Below are 20,401 nucleotides of genomic sequence, written 5' to 3'. Positions count from 1 at the left end.
TGCCCAGGCTGGTCTTGAACTCCTGGACGCAAGTGATCCTCCCACCTTGACCTCCCAAAGTGCTGGGATTACAGGCACGAGCCACTGTGCCTGGACTACATACTGTATTTCTAAATATGAAAGTAGTTTCACATTGCCAAAATAGGGTGGGGCTGGATTTGACGTAGTTCATTCAGTTGTTTACTATTTTTTAAAATGAAGACCTCTCATGATAAATTTCTTTTACAATTTAGCCTCTCCACCAAGAAACTGCTATATTTCCTTATTTCTACCTTAATTTCCCCTTTTTGTTCTCTACTGAGAAGTTTGGAAGCAATATTCCTATTCAGTTACAGCAAAACCTTTTGTAGAAGATGACACTGAAAATGCACTACTCTGTGCTTTCCATTGGCACAACAGGGGACTCTGTTGGAAATGAGCATCTGGGACCATAGGGTCTGTGACCTGGTTGCCATGGGGCACTTGTAACCTTGGACTATTTTTCACTTCCATGCAAGGAAAGGAGGTTAAGGGCTATTTTGTTATTCTTCCATAATGCTTTAAAAGGCAATAAATGGATTTTATGCTGGGTCCTAAAACAAGCAGGTTAGCACCTGTTGTCTTATGTTACTTGCTTCAGGCACTTTTATTGACTGCACACTCTTGCAGGCACTGAGTTTGGACTTTCATTACTCTGCTATCTTAGGTAATATGCCTAAGAGTAATGAGCATCCTGTGTTACTCACAAGCAATTAGCAGGTGGTTTGCTATTGTAACACTTGATAAAAAGAGACAGGGAGAGAGAATTAAGTAATTCCTCTCAAATGAAGATCTGGGATAGGAACAGATGGTATTTCACAAATTAACACTCACCAGTCACTCATACTACTTGATTAAGTCATTCATACTACTTAATTACAGACACTTTGCTATGTAATGATTATCTCCTATTATCACTTTGGTTTTCCAACTTGATGTTATTGTGAACCCAAGGGAGAGTAGTTTGTCAGTAATTTTATACATTTATGATGTACTGTGAACTTGGCTAGTTTAAATTTTATTTTATTTTATTTATTTATTTGTTTGTTTTTGAGACAGAGTCTCACTCTGTCACCCAGGCTGGGTGCAGTGGCACGATCTTGGCTCACTACAACCTCTGCCTCCAGGTTCAAGCGATTCTCCTGCCTCAGTCTCCTGAGTAGCTGGGACTAGAGGTGCGTGCCACCATGCCCAGCTAATTTTTGTATTTTTAGTAGAGACGGGGTTTCACCATATTGGCCAGGCTAAGTCTCTGGACCTCGTGATCTGTCCACTTTGGCCTCCCAAAGTGCTGGGATTACAGGCGTTAGCCACTACGCAGGGCCGCTAGTTTAAATTTTGTGTTCCTTCATCTAAGGCTGATAAAGTGTTCTAGAAGTATTAAATTTCACATCTCTGAGAGATAGGGAGGTTTCACTATACCATCTAAAGCTGAAGGCATGAAATAACTTACTTGTGACCAAGAACAATACCCAAGAAACCCAAATTAAGATAATTAAAACACACCAATCATTTTCACTTCGAATGCAAGTCAGCCTTTCATTTACAGGAGGGAAAGTCATTTGTCATACCATGCATTCGGTTGGATTTCACAAATTCTTTATCTTCTTTGTCAATGCTGAAGGGATGCCAGATAAACTTCTGAATGTTTTCATCAAAATATCTGCTCAGATTCTCATCAAAGACTGTGAACAGTAGGTAAAACTCCTTGTCTATTCCTTTCTACAGAGAAGAAAGAAATGAATACATAAAAAGTGCAGCTTGGAGGAATTCACGGAATTACTTTCCTTTCTTTTTTTTTTTTTTTTTGAGACGGAGTCTCGCTCTGTCGCCCGGGCTGGAGTGCAGTGGCCGGATCTCAGCTCACTGCAAGCTCCGCCTCCCGGGTTTACACCATTCTCCTGCCTCAGCCTCCCGAGTAGCTGGGACTACAGGCGCCCGCCACCTCACCCCGCTAGTTTTTTGTATTTTTTAGTAGAGACGGGGTTTCACCATGTTAGCCAGGATGGTCTCGATCTTCTGACCTCGTGATCCGCCCGTCTCGGCCTCCCAAAGCGCTGGGATTACAGGCTTGAGCCACCGCGCCCGGCCCTACACAAAGTATTAATACGTTAGGGTAGATCAACATCAGCTATAGAGTTCCCAGGTCATTTTTAAATCAGGATACTGAATATTGCTCTGATGAATTTGTTCCCCATCCAGAAAACGTGTCTTTCTGGTTACATCCATCCTCCAAGGAAATCAGCCCCTGCTCAGAAGACTTTCTGCTCTTTTGGCCTCTGTTACCAGGCTGGTCCTCACTGACTTTTTCTCCTTACCCTGACCTCCAAGCCCTGGCCCAGCCTCTCTCTCTGACTGCATCTCCCTGTACTCACCTCCTAGCTTGCTCCAGGCACCCTGGCCTTTTGCCCTTCCATGAACACACCAACCTCATTCCTGCCTCAGGGTCTTTCCGTGTGCTGTGGAACATGAATTGAGGAACTCCCTTCCTCAATTCACTTTTCTGCATGTCACTTTCTCAGAGTGGTCTTCCCTAATCACCCTTCTAAACTAATCACCATCTTTTGCCCAGAAACTCACTCACTTTACCCTATTTTATTCTTCATAACACTTATCTCCACCTGAAACTGTATTTTATTTATGAAGTCTTTTTTTTTTAACTTTTTCCTACTGCAATGTGAGTTTCCTGAAGGTAGAAACACCTTAGATTCCTCTCTGTACCTGCATCACCAAGAAAAATGCCTGGAAAAGCAGGCACTCAGTATACATTTCTGAGTGAAATAATGAATTCATATAACTGATGAGACTTAGCTAAATTATGTTAACTTGAGAGGGCAGTGAGGGGACGGTGGATATGACTTCCCACTGTGTGTATTCCTAAACAGTCTATTTGAGCTTATCTGACCACACAGCATCACAGATTGCTGCAGTATGCTTTCCTTTAGAGCTCACCAAGAGAGATGACTAGGTTTTCTTTTCTTTTTAATTTAATTTAAAATTTTGGGATACAGGTGCAGTCTGTGCAGATTTGTTACATAGGTAAACATGTGCCATGGTGGTTTGCTGCACCTATCAACCTATCGCCTAGGTATTAAGCACAGCATGCATTAGCTATTTATCTTGATGCTCCCCCTCCCTCCAACCCTACCCCAAGCCCCAGTGTGTGTTGTTCCCTGCCCTAGGTTCGTGTGTTCTCATTGTTCAGCTCCCACTTATAAGTGAGAACATGCATTGTTTGGTTTTCTGTTCCTGCCCTAAGTTTGCCAAGGATAATGGCTTCAAGCGCTATCCATGTCCCTGCAAGGGACATGATCTCATTCCTTTTTATGGCTGCATAGTATTCCATGGTGTACATGTACCACAATTTTTTATCCAGTCTGTCAAAAGACATGGGCTTTTCAGTTGATTCCATGTCATTGCTATTGTGAATAGTGCTGCAATGAACATATGTGTGCATGTATCTTTGTAACAGAATGATTTATATTCCTTTGGGTATATCCCCAGTAATGGGCCTGCTGGGTCAAATGGTATTTCTGGTTCTAGGTCTTTGAGGAATCACCACACTGTCTTCCACAATGGTTGAACTAATTTACATTCCCACCAACAGTGTAAAAGTGTTCCTATTTCTCCATAGCCTTGCCAGCATCTGCCATTTCTTGACTTTTTAATAATTGCCATTCTGAATGCCGTGAGATGGTATCTCATTGTGGTTTTGATTTGCATTTCTCTAATGATCAGTTACATTGAGCTTCTTTTCATAGTTTTATTGGCCGCATAAATGTCTTCTTTTGATAAGTGTCTGGTCATGTCTTTTACCCACTTTTTAATGGTTTTTTTTTTTCTTTTAAATTTGTTTCAGTTCCTTGTAGATTCTGGATGTTAGACCTTCATCAGATGGATAGATTGCAAAAATGTTCTCCCACTCTATAGGTTGTCTGTTCACTCTGATGATCGTTTCTTTTGCTGTGCAGAAGCTCTTTAGTTTAATTAGAACCCATTTGTCATGCTTTGCTTTTGTTACAATTGCTTTTGACATTTTCATCGTGAAATTTTTGCCTGTGCCTATGTCCTGAATGGTATTGCCTAAATTTTCTTCCAGGGTTTTTATAGTTTTGGGTTTTACATTTAAGTCTTTAATCCATCTTGAGTTAATTTTTGTATAAGGTGTAAGGAAGGGGTCCAGTTTCAATTTTCTACATATGGCTAGCCAGTTCTCCCAGCACCACTTATGCAATAGGGAATCCTTTCCCCATTTTTTGCTTGTGTCAGGTTTGTCAAAGATCAGATGGTTGTAGATGTGCTGTATTATTTCTGAGTTCTCTATTTTGTCCAATTGCTCTATGTGTCTGACTTTGTATCAGTTCAATGATGTTTTGGTTACTGTAGCCTTGTTGTATAGTTTGAAATCGGGTACTGTGATGCCTCTAACTTTGTTCCTTTTGCTTAGGATTGTCTTGGTTATATGGGCTCTTTTTTGGTTCCATATGAATTTTAAAGTTGTTGTTTCTAATTCTGTGAAGAATGGAGGTGACCATCCTTTCCATCCCTCAAGGCCTTCCTGTCTCTAAGATGCTCCCCACCCAAGCCACCTTCATCCTCCTGCATGCTCTGGAGGGACCCTCAACAATATCATCTGACCATATCTCTCTCCTTATGTTGGACAGTACAGTCTCACCTCATGGTGTTCTGGTTCCTGCCTACCTGTTTGGCGTCATCTCTTGACTCTTTCCTTCTGGCACTTTGAAGCAAGGCCAAGCTCCTTGTTGCCCTCTGCATTTGCTATGTTCTGCATCCCTCTGCCCTTCGTGCACGTATTCCCTCAGCTTTCATAGTCTGCCACTCTTTTCTCTTGCAAACCACTAAGCAACCTCATGGCTCTGCTTAGCTGCCCACTTCTGTGATGCTTTCCTAACTCCTCATCAACGATGTGAGTACTCCTTGCTCCTACTATCCCTTACATATAGTTATTTCCTTAATTACATGATGCTTTAGAAGGCAGTGGTGTAAGAGCATGAGTTACAGAAGAAAACAATGAAGACTTGAAAGTTTTCGGAATAAAATGTAAAAAATTTGAAGAACATAAAAGATCAAAATGTATTTTAAAAGATCATGGGCTATGTGAACAGAAAAACCTAGGTTCTAATGCTATTCTTCTGTTCACCCACTGTGAAGCCTGGAGCAAGTGATTTATCCTCTCTAAGCCCTAATTCCCTCACTTGCAACATGAGGGCAATAGTAGTCCCCACATCATGTTTTTTGTGAAGATTAAATGAGATGACTTTGCTAAAGCACTCAACACAACAACTGACAAATATTAAGTACTCAGTGCTGTTATTATTAGGTGTGACTGCAATTGACCACAGTACAGTGAACAATTGAAAGGAGTTGCATTGAAGAACCTCATTGGTTGACAGGTATTTGGAGAGTAACTGGGTTTAATGAGGGTGTGAAATTAGCCCAAGAAAACATTAGAAGGAAGGTGACAGAACCCTGTGTGATGGTGAATATATGTATAACTTAACTGGGTTGCAGTGTGCCCAGATTTTTGCTCACACATTATCCTGGGTGTTTCTGGAAGGATGTTTTTGGATGAGATTAACACTTGAATCAGTAGACTGAATAAAACTGATTGTACTTCCTGACATGATTGTACCTCATCCAATTGGTTGAAGGCCTAAATAGAGAGAACCAAAAGGCTCACCTTCCTCTAAGTAAGAGAGAATTTCTCCTGCCCAACTGCCCTTGAACTAGGACATTGTCTTCTTTTTGCCTTCATGCTTAAACTAAAATGTTGGCTCTTCTTGGTTCTCGAGCCTGTCAGCTTTCTAACTGGAGCCACCCCATTGGCTCTTCTGGGTCTCCTGCTTGTTGACTCAGCCTGCAGGTGCTGAGACTTACAAGTCTCCATAATCATATGAGCCAATTTCTCATAATAAATATCTATGTGTGTCTCTCTCTCTCTCTCTCTCTCTATATATATATATATGGAACATCTGAGTAGTGGCTGGTGTCTGCAGTACACAGCTATTTTGTGAAAAGCATATAAGTTAGTATATAGTAGGCTCCCACAGCAGCAGGGAAGAAAGGTGAGAGGTCTAAACCATAACCCATCACACAACTCTGAGTATTGAAATGTGGATAAGGAAAATTAGTTTTGCAAATGAGGTCGTACCGGAATTTTCAGTGTTTGTTTGCAGGCCACACAATGTTTAAGATGTGTGTAATATGGCATTTTCTGCTAACTAAACTTCTTAACCTTGGGGATAAGAGTACTTACCCTGTATTTCATTTATTCAAGCAGAAATATTTGTTGAATGTCAACAATGTGCCATGCATTGTTCTAGGAAAGGAAGATAAGATAGGCAAGGTCCTTGCTCCACTGCACTTATCTTCTTGTAGGAGGAAGCATACTATACACATAAGCAAATAAATAAACAAGGAAACTATCTTATGGTGGTAAGTGATAGCAAAATCAGGTGATATAAAAGAGATTGACTTAACCTGGTGATCAGAGAAGCCTTCTCTGAGGAGTGACAAGAAGAGTTAGCCATGCAAAGGTCAGGGGAAGACATTCCAGGCATAAGGAGCCTAGTATAGAGACCCAAAGTCAAAGGCAAGCTTGACCTGTGAGAGGAACAGAATGTGGGTGGAGCATAAGTGGGCATGAGGAAGTGTGGTGCCCACTTGTGGGACCAAGAGGCTGGGGCATGTCTAAATAGTGTTGGTTTTTATTCTGGGTGTGATGGGAAACCACCGGAGGTGTAGAACAGGAAAGTGACTTGATCTCATTTGCACTTTAGAAAAATCATGCCTGGTGCCCTGTGATAAAATTAATCATGGGGAGGGTGACTATAGTCACCTTAATTGTACATTTGAAAATAACTAAAAGAATATAAATGGATTGTTTGTAACACAAAGGATAAATGCTTGAGGGGATGAATACCCCATTCTCCATGATGTGGTTATTATGCATTGCATGCCTATAGCAAAACATCTCATGTACTCCATAAATATATACATATTCTATGTACCCACAAAAATTAAAAATAAAAAAATTTAAAGAAATTAAGGCCAGGCGCAGTGGCTCACGCCTGTAATCCCAGCACTTTGGGAGGCCGAGACAGGCGGATCACGAGGTCAGGAGATCGAGACCATCCTGGCTAACACGGTGAAACCCCGTCTCTACTAAAAAATGCAAAAAACTAGCTGGACGAGGTGGTGGGCACCTGTAGTCCCAGCTACTCAGGAGGCTGAGGCAGGAGAATGGCGTGAACCCGGGAGGCGGAGCTTGCAGTGAGCCGAGATCCGGCCACTGCACTCCAGCCTGGGTGACAGAGCCAGACTCCGTCTCAAAAAAAAAAAAAAAAAAAAAGAAAAAGAAATTAATCATGGGGGAAAGAGGAGACAGCTCAATGCAATGCCTGATCCTACATCAGACCTGGGACCAGGAAAAACATGTTTTTCTTTTGCTATAAAGAGCATCAATGAGACAATCAGCAACATTTTAAAATGTATGTAGATTTGACAATGTTAAGGTCAATTTTCTGACTCAGATAATTTTACTTTGTTTATGTCAGAGAGAGTCCTTGTTTTTAGGAAACACACACTGAAAGACATTATGTCTGCAACCTACTCTCAAACAGTTCAGAAAATCACCCATAAAAACAAAGAGAGATAATAATAAAGCAAATGAGATCAAATGTTAATGAATCTGGGTAAAGGGTATATGAGGATTCTTTGCAAATTTTTTCTAATTTTTCATAAGTCAGATTTTTTTTTTAAAGTGTGAGATATATAGAGAGGTAGATTCAAAGAAAGAAACAGCATGGGAGTAGGGAGTTTGACTGAATGGTTATTGTGGAGGACCAGGGGTCTTAGTAAGCGACATTCTGTCACCTGACCATTCACCACTGCGAGAGTTTATGACAATTTACTGCAAAGAGATGCAAACACTTCTTTCCATTTTCATCTCTCCACATGCCTAGAAGAGGACTGACCATTTTGCTTATAGAGGGCCTGGCACATAGTAGGTATTTCATAAGTAATAACTCTTGAATTGAACAGACCTTTCCATCTGGCCAAATGGTTTTCTCTCTCAGCCAAGTTATGGGTATAGGATGTTTCAGGTTACTTTTTTTTTTTCATGAATTTTGTGTAAGTGGACTGACCATGAATAGTATTTGGCTTAGGCAACAACTCCCACAGACTATGAGGTGCTTCCAGCAAACCTCAAAGGTACTATTAAATGGATACAGCAGGGGCAAAATCAGAACTACCTTTCAAACATTTTCTGGCACTTAATCTCCTTGGCTTAGGTATTTAGCTGAGAGGAAGCAAGAGGATGCATTGGAAAAAGGACAGAGCTAGATGTTCAAGGTCCTGTGTTTTACTGCCAACTTTCACTACTTACTAGGTATATTTCCTGGAATTCCACTCAATGTCTCTGAGCCTCTTCAGCTTTAAAATATGGATAATCACTCTGCTTTGCCTTGTGTGCTTGTTGAGGCACAGTATAAACATTGTCTTATAACACATGCAATAGACATTTCTGGAATTGTTCCTTCATGTAGAAAAAGGAAAATCCAAATAGGATCGAGATATTTTGTGTTTTTTAAATCTGGAAATTCTTTTGAGTCCAGAAGTGGAGTCGCACAATGCCAAAAATTATAAAATATACCATTTAAATAAATGTCCTTGCTATTTCTGATGGATAAAATAGATGGTTAAATGACTGTATTTTTCTCTTTTCATCAATATGTTTAATGTCATGTAGACATAGCTTGAAAGGCTCTGCTTCACTACACTAATCAGTTGATCCATTCAAATCTCTAAGTTGGGACTTGCAAGAAGTCATCTAAATGCTTGCTTGTTCCTTCTCAACCTTGGCTGCACATTGGAATCATCTGGAGATTCTGATTTAATTAGTCTGTAGTATCTGAATAATGGATGTTTAAATGGTCCCCAAGTATTTCTGATGGTGGCTAAGTTTGAGAAACCTTGTTCAAGAAGATAATTCCAATTAGTGTCCCATGTGGATCTCTAAAGATTCTGTAATAAAAGCAGCACACAGAAAAAGAGGCCTGCCAAATCCTAACCACAAGAAGCGGAGATTCTAGGTTCCTGAGTGGGCATTTGTAACTACAAATTTAGATCTTAAATTTTCACCAGATAATAAAATAAAATCTCCATTATGTAGAAGTCTACTTCAAGAGGAAGAAAGATAAATCACTTTTTGTAACTGACTATTCCTGTCTCATCTCTAGCTCTGTTGCGGATCTCTCCCACATACAGCCCTGAGAAGAACTGGTGACACTCAATGGCCTACCTACCTGTGTCCCATCAGCATTGAGGATGCCCTTTTTACAGACTAGCAAAGGCCCTACCAGGCCAGAGCTGGTGTCCTTAATTGGATCAACTGCTGAGAAGTAAAGATAGGTCAGACAGGGAGGATCACCATCAGTTGGGCTTACGCTCTCAGGCACTGTCCACTTGTATGTGAAGGTTTCACCTGGTTTAACATGCGCCCCTGGTTTCACAAATCCTGAGGATATAAACAAAACAATTATTCAAAGCAACAGGCAAGAACATTATATTGGTCAGACTGGGTCTTCCAACCCTGGGTGTCTCCCTCTGATGATGAAGAGTTTTGTACCAGGAGAGTGTTTTTCTCTTGTGTATCCTACCAGAGGAGGCCACTGCCACAATCTGCTGGCTTATGAGATGAAAGTTTAAATCAAAGGATTATCTTCTTAATAAATCCCATACAGTTTCTGACTCAAATGCCAGCCTTAACAAATATTAAAAGACTGATAGTGGCCCATTCAACAATTAGTGAAAATTCATAAAATATCACTGGAATGCTTTCTATGTAGAATATATTATACTTGGTCTTGCAGAAGATACCCAAAAGAATTAAGCAAGAAACCTATCTTTAAAGAGTTTGAAATATAGGAGACTGAACTCTGAAATCATCCAAATAACTACAAGATAGAGGAGTTTAGTGAATGCCCAAGGTTACAAAGCTGATAAATAGCAAATCTGGGATTCAAACTCAGTTTTTGTCTGATTCCAAAGACTGTGAACTTAACCCTTACACCATACTGCCAAAAAACACATTGAATCTTTCCTACTAGCCAAGGCCAGAGGCTCACTCTGCATTTTATCCAGTGCTCTGCAAAAAGGTGCCGAATACGTTTGCTGAGTTCACAAGCATTTTGTCTGTTCTAGTGTTCTTTCTGCGCACACAAACACACAATCATTCTGAGCATTTTTTTTTCTTTTTTTTTTTAAGAGACAGGGTCTTGCTCTGTCATCCAGGCTGGAGTACACTGGCATGATTATAACTGTAATCTTGAATTCCCAGGCTCAAGAGATCCTCTTGCCTCAGCCTTCCAAATTGCTGGGCTTACAAGCATGACCCACTGTACCCAGCCATTTTGAGTATTTTGACGAAGGAGGAGAGGACAGGTATAGGAATTGTTACCGCAGCAAGAGAGGGTGAGGATGGGTCCAGGGAGAGGGAATTCTCTTCCATTCCTTTCTCCTCTGTCCCCTCACCATCACCACAAAACCTATTCGCAACTGGCATCACACTCGAGTGTTAAGAGTATCGCAGGAATCCAGGGTGTCTGCTGCAGTGACAGGGATGAGTACCAAGGAACTAGAAGTTTCCCAAGAGCAGTATCATGAATGGATTAGAGTTCCCACAGCCAATGAGCAACAGCTACCTTCCTTACATTTAGAGAACCTGTGCCATGTACTCTGTGATGGGGAGAGGCCATATCAGATGATAAGCACATATTACTGTTTTTTATAAATATATTTGTTTATTTGATACAGAGCAAAGACCATGTGTAAGATGTTGATGTCAACAAACCATTAGAAATCAGGTTTTCCCTTCAGCCTTTACCTGTAAAATCCTATGCAACCTGCAACTGAAAAGCTCTCCATCTTAGAGAAAAAGAAGTGATTGTGAAAGTAGCTCACTTTTGCAATTTACTATATTATTGAGAAAAAAAGAAAGAAATGAACATTTCCTAAGAACCTACTATGGGCCAGACCTTGTCCTAAATTATTTCCCTCCCTTTCCAAAGCCCTGTGAGGTGAGTATTGTTATCTGCATTTGACAGGAGAGAATTAGGTTCAGAAAGTTTAAGTGATTGCCCAAGCACTCAGGACAGGTAAGGGAAGGGACCAGGATTTGAAGCAGATCTGTTTATTTCTAAGTGCTTTGCTAACCCATCCTGTTTGCTCCCTAAGTCCAGAGTGAGACTTACCATCTAGGTTTGGGGCTGCATCAGATGCCTTGTCATAGATCACGCCATGGGGCAAAATGCTATAGACCTTGTCAGCTTTGTTGGCAAAGGTCACTAACAGGGTATCACCCACCTCTGCCTTGATGACTGGGCCTGAAAAATATCAAGTAGAAGAGAGAGAAGAGAATGAATAGAGACAGAAAGAAGTAGAGCAGAAGAGTCACTCTGTGCAGATGTATATGCCCCGCTAAAACATCTCCCTGGGTTCAATGCATGGGGGATGGTTTTACTGTACCAAGAATTCCAAGATGGGCTTCTGCAGCAGACAGTCTCTTTCTTTTAGTAAAAGTTGCATCAACAAATTCAGTATACCGAACCTTCCAGTATTTTCCTCCTATTCTGTTGTCCCCTTGTGTGAAGTAGAGACCAGAGTCACTGAAAAGACATAGGAACCCGATTGAGGACACTTCTCAACATATCCACCAAATGCTTTAATTATGGAGCTTCATTCTATCACTTTTAGTCCACTCACCCACCCTTCTCCCCAGAAAAGACAGTAAAGGCTTCGACAGAGTTCCCAGGAATAGTCAACCAGCCCTAAAGGTCTTCAGAGGCTGGATGATACTCAAGCTCATTTCTCTCTTAGCCATTGTACTTTCTTCCCCAGAGGTCCAGCAACTGAAGCAGGCACAAATAAACTCCTTGTTTACCAATATTAGAGTCCCAGAATGGTGTTCTACAGAGTAACAAAGAGCTAACCAGTTTCTCTGCAGAATAAGCATCCCTCTCTCTCTTCCTGATGTTAATATGAATAGTCTCTGCATCTAGTAAGCTCTTTGACATCTGGCATTATTAAGAAATGGAGTGTCTAGTCAATCAAATAGTGTAATTAATGGAGAGCTACCATATAAACCATATACATGAAATGCCAAATTTCCAAGTCATGAATATGAGAATATAAATTCTGACTAATACTGTCTTTATACTACCTTATTTCTGTTAATGGTACCATCACTCCTACAGCCATGTAGATTTTCTTTTTCTCCTTCATTCCCCTAACTCATTCATCCTTACTTTGTAAAATTTTCTGGCACTCTTCCTTTTCTACTCTCCTTGTGCATCTTTTCTTTTCCTTTCTTCCCACTACCATGACCCCAGTTCATGTCCTAATCACACTGGGTGTGGCCCATTATATGAACTTCTGAACTGTATCCTCTATCTGATACTGGCTCATTTACTTTTCTTCTCAGCATATACACACACAACTATTAGATTAGTGCAAAAGTAAGCCAAATGGTCATAATGTCCAAGACCGTGATTACAAATTAGTTTTAATGGCCAAGACTGCACTTACTTTTTCACTTAATACAATATTAATCTCCAAAATGGTAATTTTAATTGCCATTTACCTGCTCCAAAATCTTCAATTGCTTCCAATTGCCAATCAAATAATGTTCAAAAAGATTAAAGGACCTCTGCAATTGATACCCCGTTTACCCCAATTCTCTATTCCTCTGTGCAAAAGCCCGTTCTTCTATGCAAATTGTTACTGCAGTCTCATCTGTTCATTCCCCCCATGCCATAGGTGTTTTGCATCAACCCCTGCATCTAAAATTCCCTTCTTCCCTATTCAGTTAGATAAATTCTATCACTCCTCAAGATCTTGCTGAAGTCTCAGTTCCTCTATGACTAGCTTAGCTCTCTCTGAACACCCAGATAACTCACTACCAGGACAACTCACCCCATTCTTATTTGTAACTTGCAGTTACTTCTCTACTCCTGTGAACCCAACTTCTCCCTCTGCTTTTTATTGCTTTAGATATCCTTGTATCCCTCATGTCATCTTGCACGTCGTGCTTTCATATATCACATTAAATATTGATTGAATATAGTTTAATCTTTCATATTTCAGAAGGCACTTCAGAATTCTACAAGGCCCCTAAGACAATTTTGAATGCTAATTCTCATTACTCTGTTTATGGAGAAATACTAGTCAACAGAGAATGTTGATATCAGAGTCTTTCACATATGGTTCACACAAATTCTTTAGGCAGGGTTCAAGTGCATCAGTTTGGTGGAATAATTAGTGAATGTATGGATGAATAAATGAATGAATGAATAAAATGTACAATTAAGGAAGCAAATGATGTTTGATTGATCACAAAGAGAATTTTTAAAACATTCACTTAAATATAAAAAAGGATTCTTAATATCATACTGTACATTTCCTAATATCTTCACAGACATCTTTGCATATGGTTATATAGTAACAAGTCACAGGAGTCCAGATCCATCTAATAAATTGCTATATTCAATTTTTTAAATAGTATATTCTATGGGAGCGCAGAGAGAACATGATTCATTCAAATCAGGAGTCAAAGGATTTCTAACAGCACTTTGCACTGGAGTTTGCACATAGTACCTACTTAAGAAATTCTGATCAATGAATGAATGAATGATCTAGTGTTTTGATTTAGCCAGCAAGTCACAAAACAAGAAATATTCTACCAGTTCTCAGCAGTGCTTTTGCAGCACTATGCCATCCATGCAGTATGAGCTCATCAGAGCAGTGGTTGGAATGCAAATGAGATCACAAAGAAAGCCTAACACATGCTTCTCTGACCAGAGGCTTAGAAACACCAGCAAAGAGTGCTTACCTGCCAGAGGCATTTAGAGGAAGACCACTGAATTTGTTATAGCCTTGAGGAGCATAATCCCAAAGAATTTTTTCAGCTGCTATAAAGTAGCGCCTCTGTTGACCCTTCATCTTGGGGTAGAAAATATCACTTTTGCAGTTAGCAACGTTGTATTGCCCCAGCATACCAGCTGCAGAACAGAGGAAAACCACAAGCTGAGGCATAAATGTCACAAAAGGAATCATAGAGGAAAACATTGATAGATTTGACTATTGAACATTTAGACTTTTGTACAGAAAATTAGACCATAAAGAAAGTTTTTTTAAAAAGGATAAATGGCAACAGGAGGGATATTTGTGACACATATGACAAAACATTAATATGTAAATCACTTTTACAAATAAAGATGAAAACAAGTAAATCTCCAGTAGAAAATGAGCAAGGAACAGAAATGTTTATTCACAAAAGGAATAACATTGACCAATAAACAAATGGAAAAAAAAAAGTTCAACCTTAATAGTACTCAAATAGTACTCAAACCTTAACAGTATTCAAATGATACTATGTTCACTGATTAGTAAAGATTGGAAAGACTAATAATTCTCAGGTTGGTAGATGAATGGGGAAAGAGCCATACTTGTACACTTCGGGTAGAAGAATAACAATTTCCAAAAGAGAATGTGGCAATGTGTGTCCATAGCTTTAAAAAAAAAAATCAAACTCTTTGACCCAGGAATTCTAAATCTAGGAGTTTTTCTAAGGAAATCTTCAGACAAAAGTGCAAACATCTATAAATAATAGTCATCAGTACTGTTTATAATAGCAAAAAAATTGGTGGGAAACATAAGCGTTAAGCAATGGAGTGTTGATTTAGTAAGTTGTAATCTCCTTATAATGGACACTGAAAGTATTAGCAATGATGACCTAAGCTGTATATTCATCGACATGAAAATGTGTTTCTGATATATTTGTAAATGAGAAAAGTTAGCTACAGTGCGGTATCAATAGACTGATTTCATTTTATAAAATACATACATATTTACATATTAAGAAATAGAAAATAGGGAAGATATTCACCAAAATGTGAATGTAAAATATATCTATTATGGGACTACTGATTTTAAAGTCAATGTATAGGGGCCAGATCCAGTGGCTCATGCCTATAATCCCAGCACTTTGAAAGGCTAAGGTAGGAGGATTGCTTGGGCCCAGGAGTTTGAGACCAGCCTGGGCAACATAGTGAGACTCTGTCTCTACTTGTTAAAAAAACCTCCAGTTATATATATTTTCTAATTTTTTAGAATAACTTTTTTCTGAAGGCATGGGCAATTTAGAAATATTGTATTTCAGTGAACATATAAATACCAGCTTATGTCCACAACTATTGGGCTAATTTAGCAGTCTTACTAGTCTCAAATGGCTGCTAATACCTTGATTTTAAATCTACAGTTTCTTCCCAGATTTAACAGCATGAGACTCTTTGAGAATACAAACCTTGTCTTGTTAATCTTTATTTTTCCAGAAGAGCATCTAGTACATATTAACTGATTAATTTTTCAGTTGAATGTAATTGGGATACTGCAGTTGACTAATGCTATGATTCACTGTGGAAGGTGGACAGGAACAAGAATGTGTTATCAAAGCAGCCCTGAGCAGCTGGATCTTTGTACCTATTAGTGACTAGGTGAAGTTAGTATCCAAATTTAATCAGACATTGTTTCTTCTGTGTCTATTCCATTAACATATTTTTTTGTCTTGATTTCACCATCTGAGGGCAGACCCTTTATATGTTAGAACTCTAATGCTGTCAAATGCTTCTTAACTAGCATCCAGTGACCAGAATTCCTCTATCAAGTCCTTTTTGCATGCATACATTTATCTTCCTAAATAACTGCACTGATTATGTCACTAGTATGCCTAAAGAGCTAAGGATCACACAGCCCCACCTTCTTAGCTTTGCTAAGGGACCTGATGAGCCTCCCCAGGCTCTTCTGTCATCACTTCTCTGTAAGGAACATTATGGTCCAGCTAAGAAAGGACATAGTGTATGGTGTCCCAAGAAACCAGGACCAGGTCATTCAACAGGCATTTAAGCCAACAAATGTTTATCATGCACCTGTGATAGGCCATGAAGGAAGCTACAGGTCAATGGATTTTATCTCAATTTGAGGAAGAACATTCCAATAGAGCAGTCCAGAGATGAGGTGAGCTGCTATAACTACTCACAAGAGATGTTCAAAAGGAAATTAAATAATTGGAGGGGCGATTGGTCCTTATTATTCAGAAAGTCCTTTCCAGTGCTAAAACTTTATTACTCTACTTACAGTTGCTCAAAGAGAACATGTGTTTTTCCCAGTTCATTTTGCTTCCTCTATCTGAAAGTCTTTCCTTCTTTATTTATTCAGTTCCTACTCATATTTCAAGGCTCATATTAGGAGCCAACTCCTCAGGAAGCCCATGTGATTGCTCCAGAGTAGTGACTACAACCCCCAAAGAGCATTTGTCTCATTCTGCCTTAAATTTTATTCATTTTGTGAGTGTCTAACTATGTCTAACTACTAGATTATAGGTTCCTTGAAGGTCTCATCAATTTTTAATCACTTCTCCACCTTTTTCATACAGAGTGGTCAATAAATACCTGTTGATAGAATATCAAAGAGATGAGCATTATATTTTCCTGTATATTTATTACCTAATTAAATACAATACATACAAGACTCTATTTAACAGTAGGCATTGGATGAGCACTGGTGACTGTGTGGTTTTATTGTACCATTCTAAACATATCAACTGGTCTTTGTCCTTTTTACCTTGTAGGTGGTCGCTGACCTGGCAGGTTATCATCCACTTCCCAGGATTCTCAGCTATCATTTCTGTTGTAAGGAAGGTGGCTGGGAACAGGTTGACAACATCAGTCCGATGCCCTCTGCTGATGAAGGTGTTACCATAGAAATAGATGGAATGGATGTCTATCTCATTCCCCATTCCAAATAGGTGCCAGGACACGGATTCACCAACACACATATCAGGCTCAGGGAAGTTTCCGAAGAGGTATCCATTGAGGGCTGGAAATAGAAACACACTAGTGGAAGAGACTCCCCTGCAGAGGTGACCAGGACCAGAAATGTTGGTAATACGTACTTGAGTATGGCTGGAAAACCAGTGCAGACCATTTGTTGTAAGGTTTTGGTGCAGAAAAACCTGGCTCTTAGAAATATATATTGTCCAAAAGAGAAATGAAATGTTTTTATTGGCCTTTTTCCAGAAAAAACACTCAATGAAAGCGAAGATCAGCACACACTGAAAACAGCCTCGAAGCTGCTGTGAGAACGCAATAATGAGGTCAGGAGAAAACAGAGTGCTTCTCATATTTACAGGAGGCTCAGTCACCTTCTGTCCTAATGCTTCACTGGCATATCTGCTGTCTCCACCAGATTTTGTGCTCCTTGGAACTAGAAACCCTGTTTTATTCATCTTAACAGTTATCAGGACCTAGCAAAAAAACTGGCACATAGTATCTACTTAATGAAGTGTCAAAATCATGTAGTGAGATAGAAAGAAAAGGAACTGATTAAAAGGGATTTATGAGAACTGTTTTGTTTGTTTACTTTAAAAAGCCAAGAGAAAAACAGTTTTTACTACATGTTGCTGGGGCAGAATCTTATTAAGTTTATGGCGTAAGTCCAGGACCAAATACTTTAAAACCATCTAAATGGCAGCTGGGACTTGACCAAGTTCAGAAAAGAACTTGATTCAGGGCTTTAAAAAGTCACAACATCCCTTCTTAAGTTCAAACTGAGTTAAAAGGCAATTGTTGCTGAAATTAATTCTAAATTATTTTAGTAAATTTAAATAAATTGATCAATAAATCTTGTACATATTAATTATCTTCCATAGGCTAGATTTTTTTTAATAAAATTTTTTTCTTTACTTGATTAGGTCTCCTTTTCCAGGCCCTCTCTCTCTTTTTTTTTTCTTTTGAGATGGAGTCTTGCTGTGTCACACCCAGGCTGAGGTACAGTGGCACAACCTAGGCTCACTGCAACCTCTGCCTCCTGGTTCAAAAGATTCTCCTGCCTCTGCCTCCCCAGTAGCTGAGATTACAGGTGCCCACCACCATGCCCAGCTAATTTTTGTATTTTTAGTAGAAAGAGGTTTTGCCATGTTGGCCAGGCTGGTCTCAAACTCCTGGCCTCAAGTGATCCACCCACCTCGGCCTCCCAAAGTGCTGGGATTACAGGCGTAAGCCACCATACCTGACCCTTTTCCAGTCTTGAAGGATTGTTTGCAAACACACATCTACTTCAGCATACAGACTAGGGTTTTTTGTTTTTGTTTTTTGAGACAGGATCTTACTCTGTCACCCAGGCTGGGGTGCAGTGGCACTTAGTTCACTACAGCCTCAAACTCCTGGGCTAATGCAATCCTCTGACCTCAGCATCACAAGTAGCTAGGACCACAGGCATGTGCCACTATGCCCAGCTCACTTTTTTGTTGTTGTTTGAATTTTTTTTTTTTTGTAGAGAACAGATCTCCCTATGTTGTCCAGTCTGGTTTTGAACTTCTGGCCTCAAGCAATCCTCCCATACCTGCTTCTCAAAGTGCTGGGATTATAGACATGAGCCATTGTGCCTGGACAGGCTTCTTTTTATGATACATATAATCTATGTTTGCTTATGTAATTCATTTCATTTTGTTGGACATTTTCACTTCAAAAGAATAACTACAGAGTAACAGGAATTATTTGGGCAGGTGAGTCTTAAATAATCACAATTAGTAGTTTTCTGTAATATTTGAGATCATCACTCCCATTTTGTAAAGGTTATGAATTACAACTGGTCACAGCAATGATTTGAATTTATGTCTTCATTGACTCCATCCTTCATTGTTTTCTCTGCCTCCCTGCCTTCCTCTTTCTTTCTCTCCCTTACTTCCTTTCCTCCTAAAATATTTTCGTAGAATCACTACACACAAGGTTGCCAAAATACCACTAGAAGGAAAAGAGAAGGCATGCAATACAATGGAAATAGTCAACATACTGACAATCATGCCTTGATGTGCTTTGGAATAAAACATGGCCAAATTTATATTTATTTGCTATGGGACTTCTTTCAGGAAACTGTCGGGCACTAATGATCACTTTGACCTTAAACAAGTCATAGATAGTCTCTTGACCTCAGTTTCTCCTCTGTAAAATGGAGATGTCAGATGATCGTCAGCTCCTTCTATTTCTCTTACGATTTTATGACTATATTGAGGATAACTTGGTTAGAACAATTATGAGAGAGAGACAAGCATAGAAGGAGAAGATATGTCAGTAAATAAGGTGGGATATGTAGGTTGACTATTTCCTTTATGTTCACTAGAACTCTCGAAGAAAATCTTAAAATGCTACATTAAGCTACTGCTTTGCAAAACAGGCATGAGTAAGTGCCCTGTCTCAACTAATGAAGTAACTATAGAAGTTCACTATTTTGAACAAATACAGAGTCCAATGTATAGTATAGGCTCAATAAATTTTGTTGATGTAAAGAATGCCTGGGAAATGTAATGAATTCATAGTGCTTATTTAAACCCCATGTATAACTCAGTTCTTAAAATTTAGCAGCGGCTCAGAAAATGGTTACTGGATAAAGCACAATGTTGCAAAACAGAGGATTATTATAGGATGATGATTTCATTCTCCTTTTTCCTTCCAGTCAGTCTAAGCCCACCCATGCTCTGGGCTCATCTCAGGCACCAATTCTTTTCCAATTACAATATAACATTGATCCCTCCATTTTTTCCAAAGCTCTATGGCTTTGTCCACACTGCATGCCCAATTTAGCATGTATCCACTGCTTTGTCCCCCTCAGATTGTTTCAGGTTCAAACATGTGCCATGTATTGTATCACTTTCTAATCATGGTCATCACTGAGTTATAAATCTTGCCAAACTCAGATCAACATTTCTGTGTATTTTGTATCCATTGTAGTACCTTATAGTATAAAAGGCCTGGTATATGTTTGGGAACATGGGAGGTACTCACCATGCATTTTGTTACTCCTCTGGAAAACAGCATCTTTCTTGTCAACTGAATCAGGGTCCGTGCAGAAATGTTTGATGTTTTCATCGAGGTACCAGCTTTGATTCTCATCCACAAGAGTAAACATTATAACAAACTCTCGATCCACATCATTCCGTGTCCCTGAATATCTATTCAAGATACCTATCAGGCACATTCAAAAGAGTAGAGAGAAAGAAATAAATCAAGATGAGCTTTGCTTCCTTCCAATAGTGTCAGGTAAGTGTGAAGTTTGGTGAAGACCTATACCTACAAGGATAACCCACAATATAAAATCAGCAAAAGGCTTTAACAGAAATGACAGAGCCATAGAAAAGTCATAAAACAGAAATCTTCATAATCGCATACTTGGAAGCCTGGCTATCTCTAAAGGGAGTTCATTTTATTGACAAAGTATAGACATGCTAAGTCAAATAATAAGGTATAAA

General features: G+C 39.4%; 1 protein-coding gene and 1 long non-coding RNA gene across 3 annotated transcripts in view; one reads left to right on the top strand and one right to left on the bottom strand.

Annotated features, from left to right (window-relative positions):
- The window catches only part of HEPHL1 (hephaestin like 1), a 79,962-nt gene that overhangs the window by 22,566 nt on the left and 36,995 nt on the right, over positions 1 to 20,401 (bottom strand). Inside the window, exons 4-10 of the mRNA XM_010354847.2 lie at positions 19,938 to 20,117; positions 16,720 to 16,974; positions 13,931 to 14,099; positions 11,569 to 11,708; positions 11,295 to 11,426; positions 9,348 to 9,559; positions 1,590 to 1,740 (exon numbers count right to left, since the gene is read on the bottom strand). Of these exons, the coding sequence (XP_010353149.2) occupies positions 1,590 to 1,740; positions 9,348 to 9,559; positions 11,295 to 11,426; positions 11,569 to 11,708; positions 13,931 to 14,099; positions 16,720 to 16,974; positions 19,938 to 20,117 (1,239 nt within the window). The remainder of the gene's footprint in view (positions 1 to 1,589; positions 1,741 to 9,347; positions 9,560 to 11,294; positions 11,427 to 11,568; positions 11,709 to 13,930; positions 14,100 to 16,719; positions 16,975 to 19,937; positions 20,118 to 20,401) is intronic.
- LOC115893589 overlaps positions 1 to 20,401 on the top strand; it is an 84,473-nt gene that overhangs the window by 36,466 nt on the left and 27,606 nt on the right. The window lies entirely within an intron of this gene.

Source organism: Rhinopithecus roxellana, chromosome 15, assembly GCF_007565055.1.
Source record: "Rhinopithecus roxellana isolate Shanxi Qingling chromosome 15, ASM756505v1, whole genome shotgun sequence".
In the NCBI taxonomy this organism is placed as follows: Eukaryota; Metazoa; Chordata; class Mammalia; order Primates; family Cercopithecidae; genus Rhinopithecus; species Rhinopithecus roxellana.
This window is presented reverse-complemented; position numbering and strand designations above follow the sequence as displayed.